Here is a 26,853-nt window from a genome sequence, read left to right as displayed (position 1 = left end):
GTTACAGTCACCAGTCGGTGAGCTGCAGCAAACATTCTGTATGCACCTGGTATGCATGCGCTTGTATTGCAATTGGCTTTGGTGGCGGAGGGATCAAGTCTTCGCCTCCCAAACTGAAGGTAACGGGTTTTTATTTATTTAGCATTGCGCATGCATAGTACCTAAGTGGCCTCGTATTGTACGGTGACTGAAAATTTATACCGCGAAGACCTTTTGCATCTTATCTTGAGCAGTTGATTAAATAATAAAATTGCAGAAAAATGCAAAACAGCATATCACCGAATAATCTGAGAACCTTAGAAATATACCCAATGACATGACAGCTTCATCCATTGTGGCAATTTATGAAGGGATGAGGAAAGTAATGGGGATTTAGAGAGGAAGTCTGGTGATGGCAGTTGTGGATGATGAAATGGATGGATTAATGTCAGTGGAAGGGGAAATGAGAGAATTGTAGGTAAGAGGTGAGATCTGTGAATCACAGACACACGGTGGATGGAAGAGCTCCATGTTTTTCGTGAACGGATAAGGGGGATAACATGGGGGAAATGTCGGTAATCCCTAAGCGGCCATTCTCTATTTATTGGAAAATCTGAGGTCGTTAAAGGGAACTTATCTCGAGTTGGGAGAGTATATCATCAGTAATCAGGGAGATTACGAAGGGTGGAGTACGTTGCGATATTTTCCAAAAGATTCGAGTCCCGTATTGTACATTTATTAAAGTATTCCGTGTTGTATCCAGATAGGGGTTATTGCCCCCCCACCCCCTCTCCCTTGAGTATCCAATTTACACTAAATAAAATGCTTTTATTTCCATACCACCTAAAACAGCTCTAGACAGCCTTTTATCTCGGGGTTTCTAACATGTTAGCAGTTTAACGTACACAAATAACCATGCCCTGGATAGGGGTAACTTTCCCAGGCGGGGCTCGAACCCGCGATCTTCAGTTTGTCAGGCGAGGACTTTACCCCTCCGCCACCAAGGCCGACCTGAAAGGCCTTTTTTTGTACAGTTGTCGAGTATTAAAACGTAATGTATAAAAGAAATTTACCATGAGGTATAATTTATAAAAATGTTCTTAAATATTAGTTGTAAACAGTTAATTCTTTGGAAAATCAGCAATGAGACAACTTTAAAGTGTTATTGTAAGCATCGAAAATTTCAAATTTTCGTGGTCCCTTGGACCCCCACTACTGCTGGAAGGTTTACCCCCTAGGACCACCCTCCTTGTCCCTATCCTAGATTCGCCACTGAAAGCATTCGATGGAAAGGGTACGAGTCCCGCTTGGATTTATCACTCCTGTCTTGGGCATGTGAGTATGTGATCGTTTATAGGTAATCGTTCAAATACCCCGATGTGAAAGGTAATATACTGTTTTCGTTAATATGAGAAAGGAGTGAATTGTACTCGCTTTGAATGGCAGACACAGAAGCGATGAGTACAGTCACAATAGCAATTACCATCAACCGTTGGAATCGTTGCTAAATATCCACAGTTGATTCATTATGTTTTGTACAATTCCACCAAATGTATGCTGTCTATAAATTTGTTACTATCGATTGGATTTGACACCTGAAGCGTTATTGTCAAAGCAGAGCGAAATAAATGATGCTTGAGTAGAAGGGAACGGTCCAGAGTAATAAATTTATTGAAAATGTACGTTTTTTTTTAAGTATGCCCATGTAGGGTGGTGAATTACTTTCTCTATGATCTTTAAGTACGAATGCTCCCAGTTTAATTGTGCGTGGAGAGTGAGTTAGGCGTGAAAGTTAGGCGGTAGGGAGGAGTGTAGTGGCCTAGTTGAAAAGAGCGCTTGTCTCGTGCGTGCTCTTCCCTCTAGGGTCGCGATTTCAAATCCGGGGCGAAGCCTTACGAAGCAAATCATCGGAAGCGCGAGGTGGCCTAGGGAAAAGAAATGTTCCACCAGCTTTGAATGCATGATATTGAGCCTCTCCGGTGGCTGATTCTGGGATGACCTCTACCCTCATCTATTCAAATTTACCTTCGGGTTGAATAACTGAGTAACCGGTTGAATTCGCCGAAAGAGCGATTTCTCGGGAGTCGAACCCGGCCCTTTACCCCATGGAGACCACCCCCCCTGCTCAGAATGTGTGATATTCAGCCACTCCTGTGGCCAAGTCTGGAGTGAGCTCTACTATCACATACACAAATTAATCTTAGAATTGAATAACGGGTTGCAATCGTCGAAAGAGCGACTTCTCGGGAGTCGAACCCTGGCCCTCAATGGACCACCCCCTATGGGTCCCCCCCCCCGTCCGTCGCCGTGTCATTGGGGGGTGGGTGGTGGTGTGGACCGCTCTGTGGGATGTGGGCCGCTCACTGACGCCACGGCAGTCGTTGAGCGGGGAGGGGGCGGAAAATCGATAATAGGTTTCGGCGCGGCGCCCACACCCGCTCCCCCTCTTTCGCTCTCTCTCTCTCTCTCTGCGGGGTGCAGTGCGTGTGTGTTCGATGCACGGTTTGCGTGTGTGCACGCGGTGCATCGGCCCCCCCTCCGTCGCCCAACACGCATGCCAAGGCTGTACGCGGGATTGACGAATTCGCCACCGCCGCGCCCCTTGCCCGGGTGCAACTCTAATATCGGTGCTGGATGCGTAGGCATCTCTATCTATAGTTGTCCCCGTGTTCATGCCCGGAAACAATCTATTGTTTTAGAATTTAGTTAGCAAGTAGAAGTTATGTAAAACACAAAGGATGAAGTTGACCATGAAAAAAGTACATGACTTAGCCGGGATTCTAACCCGGATTTCCCGATTGACGGTCAGGTGTGTTAGCGAGTTACACCACTTGGCCATCTTCTTGGATAATCTTAAGATTTTGATTGGGATTGGTTAAAAAGGATATCTTAAGTATCAAGTTCTCTATTATTCTAAAACTGACAAATACGGTTGCCTGTATTGCGCAGGATGTTAACTTCCCGTTGAATGTAGTCTTTGATAATCGCGGCAACGTAGGGAATCTTTATTCTCCTGTTTGTTGAGGTTATTTGGAGTAGGTGAAGTCTTTGATGCTGGCGACAACGTAAGAAATCTCTAGTGCTCTATTTTTTTGACGTTGATGAAATGGTGAAAATAGATCTGAATCCGGTTCAGTCCTCCGCCACAGTTGCTCCATTCAGGGTTCGGATGTCTTTCGAGCACACCTCCCGTCCTTAGAGTACTTTTAGCTGGCTGCCTCCTCCGCGATTTTTTTTTACTTGATCTTACTAGTTTCCCTTTCATTCACGCCTCATGAAACCTATTTATTTCTTTCGTAAAGAAGTGTGCGCCCATTATCTGCTCTGTTGTCTAAGACTATCATCGTTCTCATTGTCTTACCTCTATCTTACCTTTTATACCCTCCCTCATCCCATATATCGGACGCTTCCACCTTACTCGAATCTTCCTTTATCAAGACACCAGACGTGTACAGTATGCATACTTAAAAATTTGGAATTACGTTTAGTTCCGTGGTGTCCTTTTAGGGGTGATATTTATGTGGATGCAATGACAGAATGGCTTACAGGGCTGCGTGATCTGTATAATTCACTGTCAGTTTTCTTGGTCCAAAAAACGTCTACTAATACAGGTTGCTCAGTACACTTTTTTATAACCAATAAACACAGAAAAGACTTAGCTGTAATGTTAGCAGTGACTGAGGACGGTTTTCAATTGAGATGGCTTTCGAACATTCTCTTGCGGAATTTAATAACCTCAAGGATATTTATATACGATTTCCTGACCAAGACGATCGAATTAGGAAAACAGATTGCTTGCAAATGTAGCACAGTATTTTCGCATGTACTTTTTAATCCTTTGTTACCAGTGATGGGTATATTGCATGGAAATTCTGAAGTTTTTCCAAGTCAGAGTAAAAAGGGATCTTTTAAACATGCAAAAAATATTAGGGTACTGCAATCGTCTGTCGTTAGTGGATCAGCGAGTATGTTTTTACTTCGTAGTAAATTAAAGTTACTTGTTCGCAGTCTGTGTCCCACAAAATTTTGCAGTATGGATACCGTTATCGATTGAGTAACGAATAAGTCCAATCTCATTGGAATAATTGGTAACGGCAGGTTGCGAAGAATTAACCTGAGTATTCGAGATCGGCTGTCTCTTCCTCCCCATATATCACTATGCCCCGTTGCTGGCGACATGGCATTGTTGAATCATTACGCCCAGAGAGTGCAAATGAGCGAACGCAATCGGATTTCTTGACATTTTTGACGCATGGGCGTAGCTGTCAATCCTCAGAAGAAATGCAAACAATTGAGATCTCTGGCCTCTGCGGCTGCGTGTATGCCACCAGGCTTTAATGACTAAGTCCTAGTTCACGTAATGAGTCAGTCCAATTGGCTGACTGCGACATTTACATTTTTTTCTTCATTTCCAATGAGAATATTATTCATATCAATGGAATGGGGGAGAGGTTGACCAGACAAGGTTAGTTATTTGTGACTTATCGCCAAAATAACAACAGTGATGTCGTATAGAATGAAATAATCAAGAAATAACAACAAAGATGTGTCAACTAATTTAATAATCACGGAGTAACATCAAGAGTAGAATAAAATATGTACACAATTATTCAGTCTGCTAACTTTTCCCATTTCTGAAAATAATATGGCATTTTGGGTTTTCGGTGTTGTCTCCAGCTTTTGGTTAGTCCTCAGCCATCTTTAGTGATGTTCAGCTCTTATGTGCATACATTTACTCCATGAGTTTCAATCCCTGCGTTCAGTTACATTTGTATCGACCCGCCGCTGCTGAAGATAATGCATTTTCCCTCCGGGACGTAATTTCGAAAGCGATCAAAATGTGAAGCGCGTAAAACGCGGCTTCGAAGCTGCAGGTTTGCCCAGCATTTGGCAAATGGCGTTAAATATTTGTTTCATCTCCGTTGTCGATTGCTCGTTGGACGCGTCCAAAAGGCCATCTGGGAAGATTGAACGGAGTGATTGATTGGAAGGAGTGATGAACGAGCAGAAATCCTTGGATCGCCTATAGAAATGATCGAATTACATTTCATGAGGGTGGGTAGCGCTTGGAGATTACATGTAATAGCGCGGAAATGTAATTTTCCTCTGCGTACCTTAGTTCCATTGGGAGTTCAATGGAAAGTTCAAAGTGTGGCTCAAGGGAACAACATAGAGGAAGCACTATTTTATTCCGTAGAAATTTATGCTGCCAATCCGTTCGCTTTTGAATCGGTTTTCAAAAATGTCCTCAGAGCGGCTGAGTGCGGAGGGATTCATTTACTCTCACTATTTGCTATAGTGATTGGACTCCCGAGGAGTAGCTTTCACAGGTTATAAACTCGATATGTTATACTTATATTAAATTACGACTCTATTTTTAGATAATTTCCTCGTTAAATTTGCATCGTTTTGCCGTCAGCGACGCGGGTGGCGACTCCGGTAAATGAATTTGTATGTGAGGTAATGTAGGCGAGTATCCCATTCATTCTAAAATTCAATTATTACCTTCAATTTCTTCACTACCAAAATTCTGGTAAATACCTCTGTTTTGCTTATGACCCCAATGAAAATAATCATAATATGCACATATTCCTGAATCCTAATCCTGTCCTGAGAATAATAATGCTAGTCCTGATGTTTATTGGCGGATTTATGGATTGAAATTGAATGTCGTCGCTGTCATGCATAAGTACCCGGGCTAAGCCACTTGCGGTCCTACAGTGCCACCGGGCAGTTCCTTTCCCTGTGGTGCCTAGCTGTTCGAGGACTTTCGTTTGGGGGGGGGGGTGTCCAAGGGGTTCACCAGGGATCTGAAACCCTTTTTTTCGGGAAAATATGTGTGGTTTTCTTATGTGCCAGGGAAAGATAATCTTAACCCGTTAATGCAGCTTTCAAGCGCTCTTATCGGGATGCCTCGCTGCCCTGCGTTGTAGTTTTTATTTGATTATTTTTGTACTTATTCCTGCTGTTAAGGTGGGTTTGCATGAAGCATACATAGTCCCTGTTCCTCCTCCATATCTCATATGGATATTTTCTCTCGTCGCCCACCATGTCTGACACTTGGTCATCTCTTCTCTCACAAGGGGAGTGTCACAAAAGTGGGTCTCAGATTTCAATCAAACTTTGTGGTGTTGTAGTCCATCGGGAGCTGTCCACGAATCACCCCCCTTATGGGGTTATATAGCCAATAGTTTAAACAAAAAACGCAGTTAAACATTTGCAGGTGCAATGTATTCCTTTGAGATCGCGCTCCCATCATCGCCTGGTGTAGTCTAGTGGATACGGTATCGGACTACTGCGCCGAAGGTCCTAGGATCGAGTCTCCGTAGCGGCTAATTTTTTTCAGCTGTTATTTTTTATTGTTCTTTAACAAAAGCCTGCAATTGAACATTATTTTATCGATTTTCCCCGTAAATTTTATTTTCATGCAAGGAATTTTTTTTATCCACATGCTTTATACCTAAAGTCATGTTATTTCCGTGTCGCAACACAAAGCATTTTTTTACGATACACATTCACTTGGTTTCCTTTTATGTTGAAATATCATATTATGGACTCATATTTTAAAATTGTCAAGTTTATTTCAAGAATCCAATTGCTTTCATTAGCTGAAATTTCAGCACAGCGGGGTAGGAAAGTAATAATTTAGCCGGGAAGCTAGGCGTATGTGATATCCATAAGAATCGATCATTCTCTTGCCGTAATAGTAAAAGCAAAATTAACCAACGCTATAATATTCGGGAGCCCCTAGTCACAGATGGCTTGCATGCAGTTGAGTGACCGCTCGCTGAAAAGATGGTTTACCGACCCCATCTCCGAAGGAACCCTTACCTCCCCGGCTCGCCCTCTCCGGAACACAACGGTTCTTCTTAAAAATGTCTATTGTTGTCTGTTAAATCCGTCCGCATGCATTTTTCCAACTATCACCTCGTCGATTTTTAACCGCAACTTTGGAAAATAAGAAGTGTATTTTCAATGATAGAAGCGTTTTTGCGCATTAGTTTAATAACCTTTTCAATATAAATTGCCATTAAAGTCATGAATGGTTTTTTTCCCGGAGGAAAATGGCAGCGGAGATTTCTCGAATCTCACACGGGTAAAGTCCATCATGTCTCCTTCCGACGTTCCGATTACCGAATCTCTGAGGACGATGGTCGTGTTGCACATCGAAACATCGGAAGGAGATATGGGGGACATTACCCGTTGTGAAACCCAACGAATCGTCACTGTTATTTATTAACAAATTTATTTTGTACAATTTTTTGGATGGTACTCATCAAAATAACATTTAAAACAAAACACATTATAGCACCACGAACATCGAGCGAAGCAAGCTTCTCCTCAGTTGCATTTTGATTTTAAAATGTCTTCAGGAAAAACAATTTGTTTTACATTTAAAAAAACCTGGCGTTCAGTGGACAGTCCAGATGCATACCATGCATACAGAATCATGGGGCGAAATGCTGGTGCTAACAATTGTGCATGAATGAGCGCATGTATTTTAATCATGTCTCTACGACTGGTTAAATCGCGTTTTTCTTTTAGGAGAGTGGTAGCATTCTGAATGCGAGAAATAAATATTTTCACTTGCCTATAAAAGTACACATCACATGGTTGGCAAATAGGGGTACATTTCGGCGGGATTACTTTCACTGTGCACGTGGGTTCATTTTTACCATCCACAAACCGTTCATCGTACAGTGACTGATTAGTCTGTCCCCACCAGGAATCGATAAAAAGAAGAAATTTGTCTTCCTTGACGTATGACTTCAAACCATGTCCAAGTAAAGTTCGAAGGAACTTGTATAAAGTTTCCCTGATTTTGTACATGTAACATAAACATTTTCATATTGTTCCATCGCTTCTTCCACCTCGAGTTTCACTCTCGGGCCAAACTTCCCCGATACCTCCTGTAGGCATATAAAAACTTTAGGAAGCAGTTCGCCAGAGAGCGTCAAACTATACTGTGCGGTGTATGAGTGAGTCATTTTATTTAATTGACTCACACAAACTTCAGTCGATTTTTCTCCCTGATGCGATAGGGTCCGTCTAATTTGTGCGCGGTACTCACACCCCGTCTGATCGGTATTTATAACAAGGGAAGGGTTAAACAGCGGTATTGCTTTTCGGCATTGCTCCTGGAAGAGAAGAGCGGCCTTTATAATATCCTCTGTGGAGGCCTTTTCTCTCCTGCTCACGTATCTTGTAACCTTCCTCTGACGAATCCTATGTTTCCTTTTAAAACGGTTGGTCCATGCCAATGACGCGCTGAATTTAAAATCTCCTTCAAAAAATTGAAATGCTGCCGCCACAGCCCACTGCTGCAGCATTCTCGTGGTGACATGATCGCCATTTGCCCTGCACTCGCGGAACCGGTCGTAGGTCCATCTGTCGATCATATCCGCTTTGTCCCTTCTGGTTCCACCGGAACTAATGTCTCTTTCCCAAATGCGCAAATGTTCTCGGCGTTTCAAGCGATGGGTCACGCGGGAGCGAAGTGATTTAATGGACCACGATGGATTCAGTTTAGCCGCTGACACCGCCTTCACTTTGGTTTCTAAGGGGACCCTAATTCTTTTCTTTGGGGAAGGTTCAATGTTCACTTCACTCGAGGATGACTTTCCCTCAACACTTCCATCGTCATCACTAGTAGAGGAGACCTCCAAATACAAATATCTGCAACACGGATAATTTTCCTCCACCAAATCATCGGCCAACTCGAATTCCATTTCGTCCATCATCTCCGTAATTCGAGAGAACATCTCCTGGCCTACTGCAACGGCACGTGAGGTGGGCTCTTCATCGGTTGGCGCCGTAATGAACGCACCTTCACGCAAAAGAGCCGCACAATGATAAAAGGCTGCCGTGAATAACCGTGCCTTTTCCGCGGCATCTTCAATTGGAGGAGTGTTACTCCTATCCGAAGAAATCCCCGGAAGAGGTTCCATTGGAGTAGTCCAAACTCTCTCTGAAAGTTTGCAAAAATATTTTTAACCTATGTAAACGATAACGAACGAGAGATACTTTAAATTTAAATAATATCATTTTTATCAAAATATACTTACTAGAGGAAACGTAAATATATATCACTCCTGACGGATGCACGACTCCAATACACGAACACCAGCAAACACCTATAATGTTATAGCTTCACTCAAAACTCAAAACTTGCGCACGATTCAAAAGACAGCAGAGAACTAACTCTCGTTTCTTTCCATCCCCCGCGCTCCAAACGCAAAAAGGGTCATAACATTTTTTGGAAAAGAACCGTTGTGTTCCGTGGTGTTCCGGAGAGGGCGAGCCGGGGAGGTAAGGGTTCCTTCGGAGATGGGGTCGGTAAACCATCTTTTCAGCGAGCGGTCACTCAACTGCATGCAAGCCATCTGTGACTAGGGGCTCCCGAATATTATAGCGTTGGTTAATTTTGCTTTTACTATTACGGCAAGAGAATGATCGATTCTTATGGATATCACATACGCCTAGCTTCCCGGCTAAATTATTACTTTCCTACCCCGCTGTGCTGAAATTTCAGCTAATGAAAGCAATTGGATTCTTGAAATAAACTTGACAATTTTAAAATATGAGTCCATAATATGATATTTCAACATAAAAGGAAACCAAGTGAATGTGTATCGTAAAAAAATGCTTTGTGTTGCGACACGGAAATAACATGACTTTAGGTATAAAGCATGTGGATAAAAAAAATTCCTTGCATGAAAATAAAATTTACGGGGAAAATCGATAAAATAATGTTCAATTGCAGGCTTTTGTTAAAGAAAAATAAAAAATAACAGCTGAAAAAAATTAGCCGCTACGGAGACTCGATCCTAGGACCTTCGGCGCAGTAGTCCGATACCGTATCCACTAGACTACACCAGGCGATGATGGGAGCGCGATCTCAAAGGAATACATTGCACCTGCAAATGTTTAACTGCGTTTTTTGTTTAAACTATTGGCTATATAACCCCATAAGGGGGGTGATTCGTGGACAGCTCCCGATGGACTACAACACCACAAAGTTTGATTGAAATCTGAGACCCACTTTTGTGACACTCCCCTTGTCAGTACACTTCACTTCTTTCGTGGCTCTGTTAATTATGGACTGTAAATTTTAAAACGTAGGCGTATCTAGGCGTGAGTTCCGGAAGTATTTTATTTGATTACTACGCCCTCCCACGTAAATAATATTTGAACACGATGTCCGATGACAAAAAAAAAACAGGTAGAATCGGGAAATATGCGTGCATTTTTAGTCCCGTAATTATGCATGAATATTTGCTCCAATCCGGAATTTCAAAATCTTTTATTTCCAATTAATTTCAGATATAATTTTGCCAGTTCAACACCAATTTTCTGGCATACAATATGCTCGTCGTAATTTTAAGTGCAGCAGCTTCGTAGAATTTTTACAGCAGCATTGAAACGTGGAATGTCAGACAATACAACAGAATCGACAAGTCTAGTCCTCTCGACTTTAGTAAGATTTTAAAAAACACGAATAATAGAATGCCAGGCGACGACAACATCTACTTATGAGGTCAAAGCAGCTTATTGGCCTGCATTTAATAAATATAAATTATTATTATAGTATTCTACCGATTAAGGTAGGTTTCCATGAAGTACTAAAGAAGTGATTTGGGAACCTCCCTTTCCTTCCAGCGCTGCCTTCTTCAATTCACTGTAAGGCCTACTCCCTTCAATCTATCTAAAATTCCCATTCTTTTCCTTCCCCTCCCTCGTTTCCCTAACATTCTACCCTCTAACGCCATTTTCAACATCCCCTCACCGCTAAGTACTCCCTCCATCCATACATTGTCTTCTCTGTACCTCATCTAAAAGCTGCCTCTCCTCGCCAACCACATCCAGCACTTCGTCGTTCCTTTTCCTCTCCGTCCATTTCACCCTCTCCATTCTTCTCCACATCCACATCTCGAATGCCTCCAATCTTCTCTCGTCTTCTTTCCTCAGTGTCCACGTTTTCGCACCGTAGAGAGCTACACTCCAGATCAAACTCTTCACTAACCTTTTCTTTAAACTCTTACATAATGATCCTCTCAGAAGCTAAATTATTTAAAAGTATTGAAGTAATTTTGTGCGCTATAAAATACGTATCTATCGTAGTAATCACCTGAGATTTACCTGGAATTTTGTCAAATTTCTCTGGATAACCTGGAATTATGCGTGAGTTTCTCTGCTTTGATAGGCTGGACACCCTGTTGAAGGAAGGGCACTATGATTAGTGAGCCTTGGACCTTCATCTTTAAAGATTTCTAATACCAGCTCAGATCTCGGAATGGAGTCAAGGTTAAGGTCTGTGGCAGTGCGTCTACGCAGCGTCGCCGTGTCTCGCTCGTCGTCGTCATCGCCGCGTGCACATTTCGGGGGTTGTCGCTTCGCGCGGTGGCATTCTTCCGCAGGGGAAGGGGGTTTCTCCTCCTCAGTCTTCTTCTTCCTCTCTCAGTGTGTAACGCTCTTCGGGCAAAAATCCATACGTACGCCACACGCGCGCATTTCCCTCCCCCCTGCCTCCCCTGTCCTCTCAGGGACTTGGAACGCACCCAGGAGGCTCACGGAGCGCTGCTTCGCCCCCTCCTCAACTTGTAAAGGCCGCTTGTAAGGAATTCCCCGCAAAAAAAATGTTGCTTTCCTGTAGAGAGTTGCACAAAACTTCTGCTTAAAGAGTAGTTCTTCGCCCAGTTGTGAATAAAAATGTGAGAAAAGAAGAGGCTTGAGTTGAATCACTATGAAACTTTAATGAAACCCTTAAAATTTACTTTTCGATATTGTTCAGGAATTTCATTTACTTTTCAGGCATTTCTTCAAAATGAGTAAGGAATTCCCGAATAAAATTTGTACACGCTAGTTCCGACTAATGTTGTACTGATTGAATGCTCCGGCCATGCTGATGCTGAGAATTGGGGAATGATTCGTGGCGAAAAAATAATTTAACTTGACTGGTATCTCAATTTTTCCAGTTGGTTGTTTTGAAAAGCTGTGATTTAGTTGATATGCTTTTGTGGAATACTGAACATAGAAACCCTCAGACAATGGTGGCCGCTTTTCTCACCCCTTTCTTTCTGTCGGATTTCTTTTTTAATTATCTTCATTATTCGAACTCCCCTTCCCTTTACTTTTCGTTTGCCTGTAATGGTCTCGGTGGAGAAGTAGTAGTGGATTCGTCTAATACGTTCCTCATAGTCCACTCTGTTAGCTAACGTATTTTCTCAGTTGATTATGGTGAGATTATATATCGATCATCTCTGTGTTCTCGTCCTAATTCAACCTTATCGACTGTCGTCTTCCAAGATATTTCACTTTTTTGTCTATAGTTCAAGGTGATCTCTCTGAAAATATGTATGCCTTTGCGTGATGCAAGGGTTTGCCCTGTGGAATTGGTCGAAGCTGTATACTCATCGAAGAAGAACGGTCCACGCTTGATAGTGAGGTGTAGATAAACGCTCCCTCGTCAGTTAAACTTAAGAAATGCCTCTTTCGCTGGCGGGGCGAGCCAAAGATCTCTTCAGGTTAACACGCACTGTCCTAACTTTCTTTTTTGGTGTCAAGAGTAGCCTAAACGGAAGGTAGAAGAAATAGTGACTGGACGTTCTGCGTTTGTTGAATGTTGATTGCTTAGAATTTCCGATGGGTCTTAAGAAAAAAATATTTTAATTGCTTTCGTTTCTTTGTTGTATGTTTATTTTTGAGGTGTGCGGCTTTTCTTTTTTCATTTTGGGTCTCGATCAGTTTCATCACCGAGTCACGCGGCGAAATAGGTATGGGGAATTCTCCAAATATTGGGGAAGAATTGCATTTTACCCCTGTAAATGTTCAGCTATGTGACCTATATTTTCTGTAGTTTTCACGCTTTAGAAATTCTAGTGTTATTCAATAAACTTTTGAGTGCTGCACCCGTTTACGTTAATTTTAACTCATTTCATAAGGTGAATTGGTTCTGATATTTAAAAGGGTAACGATTTAAGAAGTCTAATATTTTCTAAAGTCTAAAGACAAGGATTAGTGAGAGAAGTTTTAGTGTTTGTTCTACGTCCTTTTCTTTATTGTCTTCTGTCATAACGCTCGTAATTGGTGCTGTTGCAATGATTGTTTCCTTAGAAAGACGCAGTGACGAATGATTTTTCTTGAGATGTTTCTTGAGCGGTATTTTTCACACGGGGTTCTCTTCTTACCCGCTGCTTTTCTTTGAAATCCGCTCGGGGACGAGGACACCTCGAAGTGCACATCATCCCTTTTTCGGCATTTTTTCACGAATCACTGATAATCGATCTCTTTCCTCCTTTCCGTGCGCCTTTGTGCGTTAGAATTGCGTTTGACCATTTTCTTGTAACCACCTTATCTCACCCCTCCTACGTTCTAGCGACCTTTATCAAGGCCTCCGCGTTAGATATGCCCTCGCGTTTGTGACTGACTGACTGACTGAGCGCGCGAAGTTTTTTCTATGCTATGTGGTGGCGGGGGGTGGTGGTATTGGGGACTATGGGGGTTGGAAGGTAGGGTATGGTCGAAGACGGGGGAAGCCTTAGTGTGGTCGCGGGGGAGAAAGTGAGAGCGAAGGGGTGGGCGGGTTGCAGGCGCGTCCTTGCGGGGATGCGAGGACATTGACCCCGCTGCTGGATCTGCCCCCCCTTCCCAGGCGATCGCCTCCCCTACTCCACGGAGGCCCTCCCCTACTCCGCCCGTCCCCTCCCCTCCGTTTCCGGCCTCCTACCTTTCCTTCATCTCCTCGTTACTTCCCCTACTCTCCCCCTTCTCTTTCCTCTCCTCTCTCTATCTCGCGCACCCCATCCCCGTCCGTCGTTATGTCTGCGCGCCGCCCCCTCCTCCCCGCCTCTCCTCTGCCTCCCGCAGAATCGAACTGGAGATGTCGTGACGTAGTGCCAGGAGAAGTGTTTCTTTCCCTCCACCTTATATCTTTCTGTCTCCCCCGGCCTCTTTTTTAAGTACACGCATTTCACAGGGCAATGCCGGCTTTCAGTGTGTTATCAGTTTAGGAATTTTTTTTTCGTTTCTGCACAAAAATTTAAGCGTTACGTTTTTGCGAATCAAGGTTAAGGTTTAATCGTGTAGTATGGTATCGCCCTATCCCTGGCCGGCCACATTAGAACTTGAATTTAGTGTTAAATGAATATTTTCCATTCTCTTACCCTGTTAGTCATTTTAGGCTCATTTTTCTTCTATTTATTCATTTTTTGATTGCATTGTATTCCGTGTTTATGTGATGGCCCTGGTTATTGCTCAACATTGTATAAATTTCAATCCAATCGCCATGTGGAGGGTATAGTTACTCACGATAAAATTATTACATCACAGGCATTACATGTGTCGATGCATATGCCCTCACATTCGGTGGAAATTGAGGTTCAATTTTTCTGTATGTAGTTCTAAGCTCTAAAGCTCTACAGTTGGTTCGATTGTGCCATTTCATAGTTAATATTAATGGATTTTATGCCGTCCTCCATTGTTTTTTGCGATTAATCCTATTACATTTTCTCTGCTATTTATATAATTGTCGTTGAATGACCTACTGAACTAGAAATTTTCATGTAGTATATGATAATTCTTTACTTCTGTATTCCCGCAATTGAAGTTTTATTTTCCCTTAGGATTAACTGCAATAAATCTATTGACAACATGGTGCCTTTGCCACTGTAGCTACTCTGGGTCAAATCTGCTCGTAATAATTTAGACTTCGTCATGTTTTATTACAGTGATGTTGGCCTTTAAAACTTCCATATTATCTCTGAGAGTTGTGTTGATGGTGCAGTTGCGTGAATTTTCCGGGAAGACGACAAGCAATATGCTTGCGGAGCGTTATCAAATATTTGAAGAGAGATGGGAAGAAGACGGTCTTAATTTCAGTGCATTGCCCATGTGTTAGGCGAGCTTAGGGTCCTTTTCGAGCTGTGTCGGATAAAAGTCTTCAAATTAAATTTAGCTGGGACGTCTCGAAGCGGTAGTGAAGATGCTTGTGAAACAGTTTCGTCTTCTCGTAAGCTAAATTAATAACGAAAACGTATGCTGTGTGTTGTGAAAATACATAGATTTTCTGTTGAATTACAAACCTGTCTTTGAAATTATGCTTATGAAGTTTGGTGCGTCCGGAGTAAGTAATTGCAATCAAGTATAATAATCCACCTGGATTAGGCAGTTTATTGTTCTGTTTTCATGTGTTGTTCACGAAGTGTGGAGAAATGTAATTGAAGCGCTAGCATTCGTCATTTATTTTCCCTACTGCCATGGCCCGTGATCTTCTGCCTATAATTTATTTGCTTTAAAGTAAGAGTCGTAAAAGTTCCCGTATATACCGATGTAACGGTTAATTCCCATATGAATCCCGAAAATAAGTATAGAAAAAAGCTATTTCAATTATGTAAAAATTCATTTTATGTGATGACGTTTCTCTCTTATTGCTTCCAGTGCATTAGTCGTGGGAACGAATGCATTGCAGTTCCAAATGATACCTTCTGTGTCGCATGGAAAGTCGGTTCTAAATTTCTCTAGTAATATGTATGGAGCGCTTAGGCTTAGTGTTTTGCGGTTTCGTGTCTAGTTCAACCGGAAATATTTGGAATCATTTCTCCTCCTGCAAAGAGCGCTCTTGGCTAAGCCTCATTTCACCGTCTGATTTGCTTCGCTCGACTCATTGTGCCGAATTTCTATTGCTGGTTTCTACTGTTTGATGATACGTTAATGCTTATTTTTGTTTTGCTCTCTGAGAGAATAATAGCGCGTGGTAATCACAATAACTTTTGACATTAACGTGGCTTCCTAGTCTTCAAATGGTTTTTTCTATATTTTTTAAATTTTCAATGTAAAAGTGAGGCACGAATTGGTACCGACTGAGAGTGATAGTGAGATATCCGTCGTAATTAGATATTGTTTTATTACATTAGTCTACCTTTCTGGCTTTACTTGTGATATAAGACGTTAGAATTATGACCTACCTTCGTGTGCTCTGATTTGGGCTTCTAGTCGGTAACTACATTTAATAATTAGAGTTCTTCTGTTTTGTGTATTGATTTGGAGGGTTACTTCTCTAATAGTGGCGTCCAGTGGGTCAGTGTTTTTTATCTTCTCAACCCCTCGGCAACCATGAATTTTGTTAGGGAGGTCCAGAATTTACTATGCCCGGAACGTATTTTCCGCTGTGGAAGGGCCGAGGGATAAAGAAAAGCTGATCTCACTGAGAAGGAATTGCTTGATGAAGCCAATTGTTTACTGGTTGAGAAAGATTCAGTGGATGGGCCTGTGACTACTCTCATTTTTCTGTTTAAGTTTTGATAAAAGTAAGTTGGCCTATTTCTGGCATATATGCCAGCAATATTTGGCTTATCAATTTCACCTATACTTGCGTGCTACTCTGTCGCCTCAATAGGTGTATGGCGGAGGGTGATCGGACACTAGCTATTGACACGATGGTTTGGAGAATCAAGGTATAGAGACGTAGTGTTTTGTTGTACCCCTTGTTTTCTGCGGAGAACCTAATTCCTAAATCTGTCAATTCGGAAACGTTTCTCTCTTATTGTGTCCAGTGTATTAGTCGTGGGAACAAATTTATTGCAGTTCTAAATGTTACCTTCTGTTTCGCATGGAAAGTCGGTTCTAAATTTCTCGAGTAACCCGTATGGAGCACTTATGCTTAGTGTCTTGCGGCTCCGCGTCTAGTCCAGCCTGATTTGTTCTCAATTTTTCCTTCGGTTAACACCAATTGTATTGGATTTTTTAATGAAAGTGTCCGAATTAAGTACTCTTTTGAAAGTATTTTGCTGTTGAAATGGGTTATCCTGCTCTTTACCTGATAAGGGAGTGGTTTAGTGTGAAGTAGTCGAGTCTTTGCTCTCGCCTGAGTCGCGTAGGCATTCAACAAGTGCTAAATCTCATATTTATGTCACTCAAGAAGTTCGTGTCCGCGCATGTTGCTAGGTACGATTAATATTTTTTCCTCTGCTCAAACTCAGGGTTAACGGAGCCTCTCGCCATGGCTCCTTGCAATAAAGATATCAATTGTGAAGCCAACAGCACTTAAACCTTCGAGTGACGCCTGTGTTAATAGCGGAGTTATATTGATACGTTTGACTCAAGTGTCATTCGAGATTTCTTACCAGAATAAAGAATTCGTGTGTGTTGGAATCAATTCCTTTGTCTCGGGAATTTTATTACGTCGTTACGAGTGCATATGAGAAGATATCAGGTCGAGGGTATTTTCGTACGTAGCTTTCAGTTCAGAATTCGGTGGGAGACGACTGTCAAGTTTGTCAAATCATCTCAAAGGATGGAAGAAATAATCTTAAAACTGCAAATTGATTTATCGGTACTGAAAGAACGATTTAATGCTAATAATAACCCCCGAAGGTACAGTGGGCATTGTATGGCAGAATTTGCCTGCCACTACCATAAGTGTGATGAATTATTTCTTACTCGGTAATCGGTGCACAATAATGATTTACGATTTTATTACCGTGTCTTAGCATTTTGGGTACTCTCTTAGGGTACTTTTATTGAATTGCTGAATGAAAACACCCAAACTCCCGTGATTTTTTACTCCCCATTCGGGAAAATTCAAATTTTCACCTGAGGTGAATTTGTTAAAAAATCTGAGGAACCATGAAATGTGGTGCGGTGGTGGTAGACGATCAATCAGACGCTGGGTTTTGAATTTTCAGGAAAAATTTACATATGTTAGTGCACGGTGCCCGAGAAAGATTTCTGCTAAGTGGTTTATAAATTATGTGCTTGCTCTTTTTAATCTGCCGCGGAATTTCAAAGTTTGCCGTCGCTTTTCATTGTTCCTCGAGGTATCGAAATCTCGTATAAAAATACAGCGTATCGGAGATAATAATCGATTTTCTTGAAATAGGCCTTTCTCACACGGTATCGTGAGGTCCTTGACACAAACGTGCGAAATTGTTTTCTTCGGAAGGTGTTCGCTTTATTTTTTTTAATTTCACACCTTCGGCTCGATGCGTTTACCCGTTTGCGGTGCCTCTACCAGCCAACGACCCCGGCCTGTGGCGAAGAAAATGCCCATATTAAAGGGGAAGTGATTTTTCTTTGCGCGCGGCCGTTTCTCATTTGGTGGTATTTATTTTTCTTGAACCCTTCCACCCTTGTCATTGGCCCTAGTCGGAAGCCTTCGGTCGGAGGACGTGTCCTTGCCTGGGCCATTTGATTTAAGATCCGTGAGCTGCTTGGTTTAGGATGTATGTGTGTGGGTGTGGAAGCCGTCGATTCTTCTTACCCTTCGAGTGCTTTTCGGTGGCGCGATCAATCGAAGTTATAATTAACGGTGTTGGGATTTGATGATGAAATCCTCAAAGGCGATACCAGACATTAACCTCTTCAACTCAATGGTCAAACTTATTGTCGGTCGGAAATTGGCGAAGCTGACAACCAACCGTGGGCTGTTTTGTCCTCTGACAATCTGTTGGCATATCGCAGCCTCTGAACCATAGAAATTAGACCAGTGAGCCAATCGGTGGTGGTAAAATGAAACCTTAGGTTGGTAATAGAAAGATTTAGTTAGTGAGAAATAGGCTATCGAAGGAAAAGTGACAATTTATGGGTAATGGTTATGAATATAAATATTTCATTTGATAACTTTTTCATTTCTCCTACAAATTCTTAAGTTGAGGTCTCAATGTTGATTACAGCGTATGGTGATTTCCCTGCCACCATGGTTGCTCTTTTATATAATAGGAACCCTTACTATGCAAGGATATGAACCTTTTTCAGCAAGTTTGAAAACTGTCAAAGGCATGAAAAACTTATTCCTTACTTAAAGAAATTAAGGTAACTGCGCAAAGGTTAAAGCTTAAGCATCATGTACTTAAGATCATACTTAACATTATTAGCATTATTTAATTCTAATATTATCATTGAAAATACTTTTTACTATTATTCATTAAAGGTGCCCGATATTAAGCTACTCTCCCGTGCCTATTTACTCTTGAGGTTGATGCCGTTGCAATTGAACCATGAACAGTCGATAATCATTGTGTGCGCGCGTTCGGTGCCACTATTTCCGTCCCATCGTTTATTTCTGGTATCTCGAGGGCCGAAATGCCTCCGAAGGGCCCGTTGTAGGAGGAGTCACACATCGCAGGCGGGCAGGGCGGGCGGATGGCACGTGCGTGCATCCAGGGGTGTGCACACGGTGTGTGGGGCTAATCTGATAAGTGGCGTGTGCGGGTCCCGCTATCGATTTCATTGTGCGCCGCGAAGTTTCGGCCCGTGCACACTCACACATGACGCCGTGCTCTCCCTGCTTCGGCGCCCTTCTTCATGGACGGACGGCCCTCGCTGTTGCCGTGCCACAAATCTGCACAAGGGGGAATGGGGGGTGCTCCCCGATATGAATAGCGTTGCATGCTGGCTGTGCGTTATGCGGCGATGACGTGCCTTGTACGTGGGCGCTGGTGAGGCTGTTGGTTTTCCAGTGGAGGCATTCATTCACAGAAAGGAGTTGAGCCCCGTTTATAGAAAGAATGAGCGATAAAGCAACCGTAGAGTGCTTTAGATTCCGGAACCCATGGGCCGATGGCGGCGTTCATAGGCAATATAAGAGCCGTGCCTGACTCAAATAACGTGAAAACTAGGGTGGGGGCGATATTGAAATAGCATGAAATTTTTGGGACGCACAGAGTGGTATTTATTTGTTTCATGCTCTTTTCTCTGTGCTTTGGTTACTTAAACCGCAAATCATGGAAGGTAAATCATTCTTCTCGTGAAGAAGAAAGCTTAATGAAAATTAACGAGGATATAATGTGGAAGTGGAGTCCGTTAAAGACGTCGAAGCAGCTTTGGAAATAGCTCGATTTCAGTTGTGTGCGAGACAGTTTGCTGTTAGTCCTTCAGGACAAAGATAGATGGCGACCGTTCATTTTTTTTATAGATCCTCGGAGCCATTTAGCTAATATTTGTTCTCAATTTAATAAGTCAGTGATTTTATCCTAAAACCGGCTATTGTGAAAAATACCCGAGCACTTCTCCTCGACCAGTCGTACTTCGTCTTTTATTCGTGGCGAATTGCCTTTTTTCAAGTCATTTATTTGTTGAAATGGTCTGGGTATTTAGTTATTCATTGTGTATATAATCCTAACTTCTGCCCAGAAAATGGTCGTATGATTCAGGCTTAACAGTTCCAAATTGGTTTTTCTTGTATTGTTATTTCGTAAATCTTGGCCTCGAGAAGTTTCAAATTTTTGATTCTCCGTAGCCAGTGGGTTTTACCCGAGTGCTAACAATTTTAAGGTGTCCTCTCATTACAATTACAGGCTGTCCATTTTTGGGGAAATGAGTTTGATGGAAGATTTATGTTTTTTATTACCGTAGATGGTGGGCTGTAAGAAGGGACTGAAGTGTCTTCACTTAAATAATTTTTTTGTGAGTTCAAGTTTCGCTTTCACTTTCCCACCTTGTTATTCCCTATGACTTGGCAAACATGTTTGCTCGTAACTTTCCGTTGTAAACAAATGTGCTGCTAGATTCTTCATATCTTTCCTGATTTCTCTCTTTGGAAAATGATATTTCCCATTTGGAACGTTGCTACTGGGTTTAGCATTTCTGCAAATATATTTATTTTTCCATTCCGTTCTCGACTACTCGATTTAGTTCTCTCTCACCAATAATTCTGAATCTTGTTCGCTGCATTTCATGTCCAGCTAATTTATTGAATCAATGTCATTTTATACTATTTTAAGACTTGATTATATTAGTAACCTTTACATGACTTTAGTTGTTCCTGTTGTTTTAACTCTATTTTGATGTGAAATAAATTCATAGTCTCAAATTATCCAAATTATTTTTTTTAAACGAGTAAATCGTCATTTAGAATAGTACAAACTTTTGAAGCGTAATAACCGTAAAAAAAACTCTTTAATAAAATTATATTAAGAACCATTTAGTACTCCTGGCCTACTCCCTACTTTCGGGTTAAAAAAGTAATTTATATATTATAAAAAATGTAAATGTAATTTATAAGGTCATTACATTAGAAATATTGTCCTTTATCCTGATAAATATTTCTAGAATTATTTTGTAGTTCATTGTAGTTCATTATTAGCTGTAGAAGTAAAAATTTGAAGGAGTAAATTATTCTCTCACATCCAGCCCCCGCTTTAGAATCTCATTTTTCCACCTTTCAAGGAAATAAAACTAAATATCAGTTAAGTTTGCTCAAATGCGATGGAAAGTAAGGAACGCCAACCGTATCGTGTCATAAGTCATGCGATTCGAATTGTATTATATCTCATCCAGTATCATTGAGCGTGTATATCCTCTCGGCGTACGTGTGTTTAATTGTCATTTAATGGCTGACGTGGGGGCCTTTGCGCGTGGGTGGTATTATTTGTCACGCGACATCATGAAGGTAATGGCCGTACATCCCCAGTTACGTTCGGGAGCGGTAAGAATGTGTTGGTGGTGCGGCTGGCAGTCGACGGCCCGCCGCGTCGCGTGGGGTTAGTGGCCGCTGATAACGGAAGGTAGGGAAATACGATTTACTGGATACGATTTCACGGTTTATTCCGTGCTGTATCCGGGAGCAAGTTCCCGTTCCCAAGTGCGTGAGGAGGGTTGAAGTGGTCCTTTGAGAAGAGGATTAAATCCAGAATGTTGGATTGCAGTAGAATTTATTATTGGACCCGAAAACTTCACTCTGTTGCCTTGGGACTTAACCGTAAGAGCAAGTACACTTTATAAATGCTATATTATTTAGAAAATCAAAGAACGTGATATGTTAGTGGGTACAGCGTTTAGTAGCTGATCGAAGGGCCCTGGATTCAAATATCGGCTGGAATATTCGCGCACCCCCAGAGAATAATCCTCGAATTCCAAGAGAAATGAATTGGCCTACATTTAGTGTAATATTCGCCCGTCTGTTGCCCTCAATTATCCTTAACATCCTTATGGTTGAATCACTAAGAAAGTGTTTTGGAAATCAAGATACCGGTACCAAAATTAGCTATTTTTTGTGAGTGAAATTATTTGAAATCTGCTCATGCATACAAATGGCAATGGCAAATTAAATTTTTGTGAATTTTTGTCATGAATCTATACGTTGAATAATTTATTCCTATCGTATCGCAAAATGAGACGTAGTATTACGTACCAAAAAACTTGGGACGGCGGACTTCGGTGTGCATAGTGCCACTTGGCTCGATTTTCAATCGGTTTCCAAATGTGTCCGCAGTGCGGCGGTAGTGTAGAGCGATCCATACATTTTCAATGTTAGTAGTGTTTCGAAAGTTTTGCCAGATTCGAAAAGTAATGGATTTTACATCTTCCTTCCATCCTGAAATCCTTCCATCATCTTTCCGATCCACCTCCAGGGTGTTTGGAAGGGAGCCACCTATCACCAGCATGCAAACAGGATCCTCATGTGGACACCATTCAATAAATTCATGTCGTGTGTAAATTTCGGTTAAAATCCAGAATTAATTTTCCCGTTACATTATCCATTGGTCTACCGTCGGCGGCGCGAGTGGCGTGTTAAGAAAATCCATTGAAATGCGCAGTGGGTGACAGCTCATTGAGTGAGCCATTGAAGAATCATCCATTGTGCTATCCGTGGATGTGAGGAGAAGGATGCCGCGACCGGAAGGGGGAGGTGGCCTTCAACCACCGACCCGAGGTCAAGAGCGCGCTCTTGCCATCGAATGGTGAATGGATGTCCGCGGCGGTTGGAGCTGCTCGGCGGTGGCAAGGGCCGTGCAAGGCGGCCGTTCGCTCTTCTTGACGGTTCGACACTTCGAGCGCGCGCTCACGACAGTTTTCGTTTTAACGCTTGGCGTGCGGAAAGTGAGGTTGGTCGAGCTTTATATCCCCACTCAGAGAAGCACGTACAAGAGAGCTCATATTGGCTGAGCTGTAATCAACAGCCATTGGAACCCTCAACGTCAGTATTATTGTGGGAAATGGAAAAAGCAAGCGAATGAAATACTTCATGAATCTTTCACTTAACAAGTATGTTTTCATTCATGAGGTCATTCAACTTTGATAAGGTTTCCGGCTTCATGTACCTCGCTGAATATTTATTAACCGCGACGATTGTTTCGTTTATGTTTTATCCCTATCATTACCCCGATATCGATATAACTGCATCGAAAATATGGTCGGTGTTATGAAAATTCGGTGGGGAACGTACAAGGTGAATCACATTCACATGCCGAACTTCGTCATGTTTAAATATTATCTAAAGGCGATTATCTATCTACACGATGTATTAACACGTACGAATTAAAGTGTGAATGCATGAACGATTTTTGTGGACCTGAATGGAACATGTACGAATGCATGAACGAAATTAGAACAGGTCGTATCTATGCTTGTGCCTTCGCACAAGTTGGGTGGTTCCACGGCGCATTCTCGTGTAAATACTCGCGTTCATTCATCTAGACATTAAATCATACGGGTTAATGTACCGTGTAAGCTGGCTTTATGGGAGAAGTTTTTTATTCTGTTTACTGCGTTGTAACTCGCACTCAGGGTCCCCAAAGGCAGCCCCTGGTCCATGCTAACAATAAGTATAGGGGTCGGATCTGAGGTTTATTTTTTAACTCGACTTAAAGGGGTGGAAAGTTTGTGTTATATTGCTGACTAAATGGAGTTAAATGACTGTATCTTCCAATGAATTCTCCTTTACGCATAGCATTTGAACGAAAGGAAATTTTTTAACGGAAAAGACTGATTTTTTCCCATTAATCATCTACTTTATGATTACCAATGATCGCTTATTACCTTTGCGTTGAAGGTCGGAGTGACCCATTCGTGTTGAAAAGTTGACTGTGGACTCCTTATACGATGAGGTAAGGTTTTTTTAACGAAGGGATGAGAATAACGGGAGACAATCTTTTGAATTCGTTCGAGATCTATGTTTTTCCAAATCTATGCAAGTCTACAATTTGGGGACGGAAGCGGCTTTCGCCGGAGTGCAACCTGTATAATAAATGTATTCTTTGATAAAGGAAAGCGATACGGCTCCCCCTTATCCATAACGAGAAACATAGAAAAATTGCTGAAACAATAACTTATCCATCACCGTTTCCGTGTCAATGACGTGTCTTTCGGAGGAGAGGGATATCGCATGGTTTGCGCGCTATTGGAACGTCTCCACAGCTCTCCTCATCGTGACCGAGTCGCGTTCTCATTTATAATTTCCTCTCGTTTTCCTTCGCGAAGGCAAACGATCGAGAAAGTAATCACCCTCCATTTGAAAGACGTTCTCACTTGGATTGTATAATCGCATTCGGCTACCGGTGAGTAAATGACAGTTCATTCCTTACCTTGCTTATGACGAGGATATATTTCAGAATGACCATCCCCTTTAATTATCTTGTAAAATATAACACTTCATTGAATTACTTTTTATGACACATGCTCTAGTTTTTTCGTGGGTAGTATTTTCCATTCCTACCAATTCTTTTCTGTTGGAAGTTACCTGTTATTTTGTCCTGCTAATCAATCTTATTAAGAGTCCTTTTCATGTTGTATCACGTCTATGTGGGCATTTTCATTCCGAATGTACCAAATTCAGTGGATATCTTGCGTGTCAAAATCACGAAATCAAATTAATTTCCATCTTTTCCTGATGTACGAAATGTTAGCTCCAAACTGAAATTGTTCACGAGGGCATATGTCGGTTACACTTTCAACGTCCGTTCCTGCACGATTGAGTTTTTTTTAAATGCATATGCTAGATTTTTGATTAGGCATCTTGGAATAGTGTTATGTTCCCGCGAATCTCATTCGACATTGAATTAGTGGCGAGATCGCGAAACTTGAATACTTTTAAAGCTATAAGTGCTTCGTTTTATCATTACAGATGCGATGTGGAATTTAGAAATTTCATATTTAGTGTAATCAATTGCATTTTACGTGCGATGATAATTCATTCCTACATATTCCAGGAAGTTGTCTTCCTTGATTTTTAATCATCTTTTTATCCTCAGGGTTTACAAACCGTCATTGCAACTTCTGTCATCTTAGTTCAGCGTGTGTCGCCTTCGTCTGTGTTTTCGACAAATTAAGGTTAATAAGGGTGCAATTATTCTCCCAACTTATTAGCAGTGTATAAGTTTGCAAATGTTTTTTCGTGTAGTTTTCTCAGTTGCCTCGACATGCTGCCCCGCTAGTCGCTGCGGGAAGTGTGTGGACGCGAGCTTTGTGAATTATAAAGATGGTTCAATGTTTGTTGACGGAGTTTTGAGAAAACTTCATTTTGCCGGAGCTTCGCACTCCACTGGGTTAAAAATGGACTTTTCTTATCTTCGTTTTGGAAAAATATCTCCATTATTTCGTCGTTTCTGCCATACTTTTAAGTTGGAGGCCGAGTCAAAACGGTAATATCGTTTTCGCAGTGCAATACACCTTTTTTTACTACTGCTGTTGCATTAAACTGACGTCTGTTCTCCCAGTGCGAATCTGTTTATTGCCTCATTTGAAAAGAATTTTTATGAAATGCATTGCATTTGATTGAAACTACTGTATCCTTTTGTCATTTTTCATCTCGTCCTCGCAAACAATTACTGCCTTCAAGTTTTCGGGTTTTATCTGCACCTTTTGTTGACTATGATCTTGATTCATCAGCCCACGCCATGGAAACCGGGGAAAGCGTGATGACATCTTCCACACATGGCGGATGGCTTCCCCAGACGTAGACAACGACGAGTTATGATGGGATAAGAATTTTTGTGTATTATTTCATTCTACTTGGAAATGGTGGTCATGTTCCACATACTCAAGACGTTAATAATTGAAAAAATTATCAGGCCTATTAACAGTGTTGGAGAACTCTGAATCTGTCTCTTAATTTGGAACAAAAACGCTAATTTCCCGGCTTTTGCCGAAGCAGAAATGTCTTGTCTCCCTATTTTTTCCGAGTACCTATCGAGCGTTTTTTCCTGGTGAAGAATTGTTCATTATTGGTCAAATGGATCTTTAATCCCTCTCCTCATGCCCACTCCTCCATCGGTTCCACTCTTCAATTATGAACATTTCTCAAATTTCGTGCCGCTTGAAGTTATCTTTCGAGTGAAAAAGTCATTAATACGGGCATGCAGGTGGGTAGACCGCGGGCCTTTGCGTTCCAGACGCCGCAACCTTGTCTGGCTCACAGTGTGCTACAGTGATTGCAAGGTAGATAAATTATTGTAGGGCAGGGGGCTCGGGTGCATTTCGCAGTTCCCAGAAGTGAGCCACAATGTAACGATCCGCCCGGTTGAGGGCAATTCTTTCGTGGAATCATTACTGTTTCATTTGCGCCGGGGGGGATAATTTCCATCCTATCCGCAGTGCACAAGGACAAACAAGCTGTTTGGGGGGGAAGGGGGAGGGGGTATGGTGCTGTTGAATCGATTTGTCGATGGAGTGCGTTCAAGTCGATGTAGTATCGATAAGGCGAGTCGGGGAGGTTGTCTTCTGGTTGTCTTCTTCTGTCGGGGAAGCACTCGACGGTTGGTGGTGTAGTGTAGTCGGTTGTGTTCCTCGGGGAGAGTGTGTGATTTCACGTGTGTTCCGAGCATGTGGTGCGTGTGTCGCATGGGCCGGCAGTGGTACCTCGGACCACAGCCCGGCTGTCACGTCTACATCAGAGGAGGAGCCAAAAGGAGGTAAAGTCGCTGAATTGGCGTGCAGTTGTAGTAGTCCTCCGTCCTTTGAGTCTTTTCACGAGAGGCGATTTTGTTCGGATTCCAATGTAAGTGCTGAAGCGCCGCGAAATTAAAAATTGTGTGTACAGTTGCGACGTTAAGGAAACGATGTATCAATGCCAGGTCGAAAAATATCGCATCTTTACCAACCAATTGTGCACATACATATCTCTGTATTCCCCGCGCAAGAATTTACAGTGATTTTTAAGCT

At 42.0% G+C, this 26,853-nt stretch overlaps 1 protein-coding gene across 7 annotated transcripts in view; it reads left to right on the top strand.

The window, feature by feature from the left end:
- LOC124164030 (insulin-like growth factor 2 mRNA-binding protein 1) overlaps window positions 1–26,853 on the top strand; it is a 207,621-nt gene that overhangs the window by 143,824 nt on the left and 36,944 nt on the right. Inside the window, exon 1 of one of the 7 annotated variants that reach the window (XM_046541192.1) lies at window positions 26,388–26,603. The exons of 5 other annotated variants lie outside the window; for them this stretch is intronic. In XM_046541192.1, coding sequence (XP_046397148.1) covers window positions 26,515–26,603 — 89 coding nt within the window. In that variant the 5' untranslated portion in view covers window positions 26,388–26,514. Of the gene's footprint in view, window positions 1–26,387; window positions 26,604–26,853 lie in introns of those variants that run through there. One more of the 7 variants, XM_046541190.1, reaches the window with a different exon arrangement.

Source organism: Ischnura elegans, chromosome 8 (genome assembly GCF_921293095.1).
Source record: "Ischnura elegans chromosome 8, ioIscEleg1.1, whole genome shotgun sequence".
Taxonomy (NCBI): domain Eukaryota; kingdom Metazoa; phylum Arthropoda; class Insecta; order Odonata; family Coenagrionidae; genus Ischnura; species Ischnura elegans.
Note: the sequence above shows the minus strand (reverse complement) of the source record. Positions and strands in the feature narration are given on the sequence as shown.